Source organism: Emydura macquarii, unplaced genomic scaffold (assembly GCF_026122565.2).
Source record: "Emydura macquarii macquarii isolate MOO-44397 ecotype Brisbane River unplaced genomic scaffold, CSIRO-AGI_Emac_v2 contig_306, whole genome shotgun sequence".
Classification (NCBI taxonomy): Eukaryota; Metazoa; Chordata; order Testudines; family Chelidae; genus Emydura; species Emydura macquarii.
The window spans coordinates 9,508,562-9,514,919 of NW_027130443.1; the positions used below are offsets into that span (position 1 = coordinate 9,508,562).

General features: G+C 45.9%; 1 protein-coding gene across 1 annotated transcript; it reads right to left on the reverse strand.

Moving 5' to 3' along the window:
- Window positions 1–1,685: 1,685 nt before the first annotated feature.
- Window positions 1,686–2,054, reverse strand: TINCR (TINCR ubiquitin domain containing). Its single transcript, XM_067554622.1, has one exon. The coding sequence runs from the start codon at window positions 1,947–1,949 to the stop codon at window positions 1,686–1,688; it is 264 nt and encodes an 87-aa protein (XP_067410723.1). The 5' UTR covers window positions 1,950–2,054.
- Between the last annotated feature and the right edge of the window lie 4,304 nt (window positions 2,055–6,358).

The following is a 6,358-nucleotide window of genomic DNA, read 5'->3' on the forward strand; positions in this document are numbered from 1 at the left end:
CCCCAGGAACGTGGGGATGTAGCAGGTGGGGTAAATAGACACCGATGACCCCCACATGATGCTTGCCTAGAAGTTTATCCCCAGGAGCTGGGGAATTTGATAAAATTCTAGGGACATAATGTTATAAACCCCCCTTTCTAAACAAAACAATTTAAAAATGTGAGCCCTAATGAGCCTAAAATAATCACGAGGGCTTTTCAGGAGTGGCCAGTGGTTTTGGATGTCCAATTTGAGGCACCACTTTAGAGGGTGAGATCCTGGTTCCACTGAAGCACTGACTGGCAAAACCGCCATTGACTTCACTTGGGCCGGATTTCACTTCACCCCTGATTTTCAGAAGACAGGTGCTCAGCCCTTTCTGAAAATCACCTCTTTTAAGATGCCTCAGGATGGGCGCCCCAGCAACCGAGTTATGCAAGATCACTGGACATTTTTGAAAGTTTAGGCTTAAAATTTCAAGCAAAAAAGAAACCTCAGAAACCAAAAAAAGGTTCCTACCTCTAGAGCAGAGGAGGAATAAGGTACTGAGCCAGATTACCCTGAGTGGTCTGGGTGTGAAACTGAATCAAAGCTCGGGAGAAGGTGGGATAATGCTGAAATGTCATGAGTTTGCCTTGGCTCTGGCAGGAAATGGCTGAAATCTGGTGAGATCAGTAGTGGCATTGGAACTGTTTTATGGGGCGGGGGGGAGGGGAGATCACTGAGAGCTATTGAACACAACTGTAAACCTTGTATATGATGGAAACCACTTCAAGGCAGGGGAGGCTGCCACACCCCAGCACCCCTTGTTCCAGCACTCTCGGAGCTCAGCAGTCCTCGTGAGATTTCAGGGGCCTCTGAAGTGGCAAACAGGCCCATTCTGGATTGATATCCAACCAGGCACGAAAAGCTACAGAGCAGGTGTGGCTCTGAATCTGAATCTCTCCTGTTCACACACAATTCAGTGGGGTTTGGATTCAAAGATCCGAGCTGGAAACAGTGCGATTCAGCTCCATTCTGTACAGCACCTTCCCTACTAGTTGTGTGCCAAATTGCTTTACAGAATTGTGCTTCCTGGCCAGTCCCACTCACATCTCAGGAAGTGCTGGCCCTTTGTGGTCTATATCCGGCACATAACACACTGGAAGGTGTGTGGGGCTGCATCCACCTCCCATGACTGCAGGCGTGCCGCCCTGCTGACTTTCCACTGCTGAGGACCTAAGACAGGGACTGTGCCTGCCCAAATCTGTCCCACAGAGACAGCTAGTAAATAGAGAAGGAAGAAGCAAGTTATTACGAGGTGGAGTCAAAGCTGGCAGGAGATGCAGCATTTCCTTGCTCTGCAAATTTCCCTTAGCCCAGTGCATTTTAAAAGGATTCAAAAGGGTCTTTTTTTTCCCCTGTCCTCTATTTAGAACTTGTTCATGGTGTCAGGAATGGCAGAACCAGCTGGGGACAGGAATTGGTTAGATCAAGAAGAATGTTTTCTTCCACCCCCCCCCCCCCACCCCAACATCCCCTGCTTTAAGCATAGAGCGTGAGATTTTCAAAGGAGACTAAGGGTTTAGGCACCAATACGCCCATTGAAAGCTGATCACCATCAGGCCCTTTGCAAAATCCAGAGTTCCAACCAAGAATCAGTTGAGCATCCCCTTTCCGCCCCATCCCCCAGTACATCTCCCTGGAAACAGCGACGGGCTCTCCCCCTACCTCTTATGGCTGACGAGAAGCAGGACCGAGCCATTCTGGATTTTGGCCTCTTTGACTGTCTCCTGCTCCCCAAGCTGCCTGGAGTTGTAGTAAAAAGTCTTCTTCCAGGAGGTGACGCCCTCCCGCACCAGGTGTGCCCGCAAGTCCATCACCGTGTCCGTGGGCTTGACAGTGAGGGGCATCAGCAGGTCCTCGTCGGCCAGGTGCACCTTGATGTGGTACCTCTTCCAGCGGGAAAGACTCCTTCGCAGGGTCTCCATCCTCTTTGGCCTGGCAGGATGGCCAGCGTGGCACCGAAGGGCATCCAGCTGTGTCGATGAAGGCAGAGACGTGGCTCCGAATGAGCTTCCCGCATTGAACACCTACACACCCCTTGCCAAACCTGTTCCTCCCAGCTGCTGTGCGGCGTGCTTCACATTCCAGAGAAGAGCTCATCTCAGGGCCTGGCTTCCACAGACACGTCCCCTTCCAAAGCCTACCGGCTGGGAAATATTTGTAGGAGTCATTTCTCACTCCCCCCCCAAATGCCATAACAATTATCATTATATTTGCAAAACACAGCTCATTCCAACGGCTCCCGAAGCACACTGAAGACGGATATTTATGACAATGGATGGGTGGGAGCATTAACGAGTTGGATAGCTTTAAGATCACTTCCACTAGTACTAAAATGCAGCCATCTTTGGGGTGGAACCCAGCAGCTGTTTAACAGTCACATTGCAACACACCATGGCAGTTTAAATCAGGAAAAGAAGAGCACTCCCTCCAATGGTGATTAGAGAGGAAGAGTGTAATTAGACATATGGAAATGTAGGCAGGATTTCACAGCGAATTAATACCTCATCCCATGTGAAAAGTGCAATGGAATCTTTAACAACCAATGTTCTTGGTTTTACATCTCAGCTGAGACACAGAATAAGTGACATTCACCCGCAGGCATTGGGCTAGTACATGAGAGATGCACTTCTTTTGCCCTACTTTGGGTCCATAGGCTGTGTGTCACCCTCTGTGCACCTAACACCACCATGTGGACTCAGCAAGATAAATACCACCTGCTAATTCATCAGCACCACTTCCTGTTCCTTCAGGGTGTTCTGTCTGAGTAATGGTCTCCCTAACTCCTACTTAGCACGTGAGAAATGACAGCATCACAAGAGTGCAGGAAAAAATGAATGTGAGCACTGCAAATAACATAGAGACCTAAACCAGATAAGGGGGGGAATTTTCTCTCAACGTTTTTTTTTAAAAAAAAAAAAAGCAGAAAAATGCCCATTTGGTGACATCAAAACATTTTGCAAATTTGTGTTAGTTTCACCTGATTGTTTCAGTTAAAAAAAAAATCCTAAAAAAATATTCCAAACAAATGGAAACATTTTGATATTTTTGGTTCAAAACAACCTTTTGTTTCAAAATTTCCCTTAATTTTATTTTTTTTTAATATCAAAACTATTTAAAATGGGCAAAACTGAAACAAAATACTTCGATTTTGTTGAAATGAAACATTTTGTTCAACCGAAAATGACATTTTTTTGACTTTTTTATTCATTGCAAATTTTGGAACAAGTGGGTTGTTTTTTTGTTTTTTTTTAATTTCAGAATTGCTGGCAAATTGAAAAATCCATGAGTCATACAGCTCTACTCTAAACACCGGCGGTAACAAACTGTCTCCTAAAATCTAAATATACCACTGTGACAGAGACAGTATAGGAGTCAGCTATAACTGAATGATCCATCAGGGCAGTTGGTGGCAGATGCAGAAGATAATATTTTAGAGCAAAGATCATCTAGATAAGGAAGTCATGTTTTTTCAAAAAGATCAGGTCACATTCTTATCTTGTATGCAATTTCCTGCAGCTATATTACATGAATTAATTCCCCACGGCCATTCTTTTGTACACAGAATAGTGTCTTTGGACCAAAGTACTGCAAGCCATTTGACTTCAAAGACTTCGCTTTATTATACAGGGCCAGAGTCTCACAGGAGCTCGGCTCCCATTTATACTCCTAAATGAACCGGACAGATTTTCAGATACGGTCACACCAGCAGCAACCATTGAGAACAATGGAGAATCTCTCTACACACACCCCCACACACAATCTCCTCATTGAGCACAATGGAAAATCCTAGCTCCCCATTAAGAACAATGGAGAATCACCCCCACATCGCCAATGAGGACAATGGAGGTTGCTGGATGCGGAACACTTTTGTGAATCTGGCCAATATAATTCAGGGATCCTGGTTTGATGGGAGCCGGGTCCTGTTGACAGCTGTTCTGACTGTGTTTTCTTGAGTGGGTCACATCACCGCACTGTGCCTCAGTTTCCCCATCTCTAAAATAGGGGTAATGATAACCTACCTAGGGAATCAAGGGCTTTTATGGGCACCTTGGATCAAATAACAACAGCACTTTGCACTGCAGTGGCATCTTCCACTAGAGCAGGGGTTCACAAACTGGGGGTTGCGAGGTTATTATGGGGGGATCGTGGGTGTGTGGGGCTGACAGCCCAAACCCTTCAGAGCTGGATGGCCGGAGAGCAGCAGTTGCTGGCTGGGTGCCCAGCTCTGAAGGCAATACCGCCCCGCAGAAGCAACGCAGAAGGATGGCATGGCATGGCATAGCATTGGGGGGGTGCGGGCCGGGTCAGCAGGTTTTTTTTCGGAGGGGAGGGGGTCATTACAGCTTGAAATATTTTCAAAGGGGGTCCCAGCAAAAAAAAGGTTTAGAACTCCTGCACTGGAGAGTTTCAGTGTATTTACAAACATCATAAACCCAGCAACAGCCCCACAGGCAGGTCCTCAAGTGAAGTCAAGATAAGATCACCATTTTACAAAAGGGGAAACTGAGGCATAGGGGGGTTAAAGCCAGCTGAAGCTAGGCAGCTAAATTCATATCTCAGCACCAGAACCAGGGGTCCAGACATCAATAGGAGCTGCTGGTGCTCAGCAGCTCTGAAAATACAACCCCCGACTTACGAGCCAAAATATGGAACTAGGGGTAAAATTCACTCCTGGGCAGAGGGCCTGGTGTATTGCCTCTGTAATGGGTGAATGTCACTGTAGGGGCCAAATTCATCCTTGGTGTAAAGACATACCCTTGGGCTGGATCAGGACTGCTCCATTTCTCACTGATGTCAAAGGAGAGACTCTCATTGACACCGACTGGAGCTGGATCACTCCCAATACACCACCACGTCTAAACACTTTGGCCGGCACCACTTGCCCACAGGCTGCCGGGGGAAGCACAAAGCACTCTCCTTTCAAAGGAGCCAGTCTGCTGTCAGCCCCTTCATCCGATTCATTCTTCTAGCCTACGTGGCAGCCTGACAACTGACAAATACCTTGCAGACAGCTCCTGTTTATTTTTAGAGCTGGTCTTTCCAATTGGGCCTGGGATGTGTATCATTAAATAGAGAGGGAGAGAGCGCGGCGGAAGACAAACGCTCAGATCTAGCTCCTGCTGGGGTTTATTTGTTTTTGCCTGCAAGAAGTTTGCAAAACTTCCTTGGGCTTCTCCACCAGCCCCTGATGTGGGGAGAATAGGGGGGGTTAATTTTGGAGAGAGGACCAACATCCCAGAAGCAAAGAGTGTGGCAGGCAAGTCGGGTGATGAAATATTTAAGCGCGGCAGCCCAGACTGGGCCACGTGAATGTATAATGCCAGTTCCAATTAATTTTGAATTTTTCATTAAACCATTATTAAAAGCAGAAGGACAGCAGAAATAAGGGGAATCGACTTGGGCAGTATATTAAGTACCTTAGTTTTGCCTGAGGATGTTTTATTATCTGTCTAGGGTAATTATTTCACAAGCTCCTGGTGGTTTGTGGGCTAAACAGAGCTACAGGATGAAGTTCTCTGCTCTTCCCTCAACGTTATTTTTATCTTCCTCCTCCGCTCACCTGCTCGGGTCGTGTGTCTGGCATGCCATGTATGTCTGGAGCACAAGACAGCGAGTCAGAGTTCCATGACTGTGTGATTATACATAACCTCAGCGTTATTTACAAATCAAATCAAACCTTATTGACGTCAACTTTTTCCCCATATCGAAGGCAAACAGACAATGTGCAAACAGTCAGAGAGACACACATTAGGAAAACAAGAAAAGCCATTTAAAAGCAGGCAGGCTCTGAAGTACAATATATTTTTAAAAGGAAACAAAACATCAATGTTTATTAAAGGCAGGCAGTCTCTTTGCTCCTGAAAGGGACTCATGCTCTGCTGTCGTCATTTCCAAAATGCCTAAAAAGAAAAAAAAAAAAAGTTTCCCTTCGATCTGCAGCCGAAACCAATGTAAAGAGTTTGGCCCAGTTCTTCTATAAGGGAATGGACAAAGCACACTCAGCAATTAAATGAATTTCAGACCATATCTATAGCACTGAGAAGCCAGCAGCAAAATACCTGAGCATCAATAAAACAGGATTTTGGGACGAGTATATGCATAGGACTGGTTAAAAAGCAAAGAAGGGTTATGTTCTCTGCTTTGTTATACTAATGTAAATCCAGAGTAACTCCGTCAGCTTCAGTTGAATTATGCCAGATTTACACCCACAGAATGTAAGAGCAGAATTTGGCCTGAATTTAAAAGAAGGTCACACCAAATCACACACTTTTTTATTGTTTAGAGTGAAATTCGCTCCTGTGCAGAGGGCAAGCGCAAGGACTATTCACAT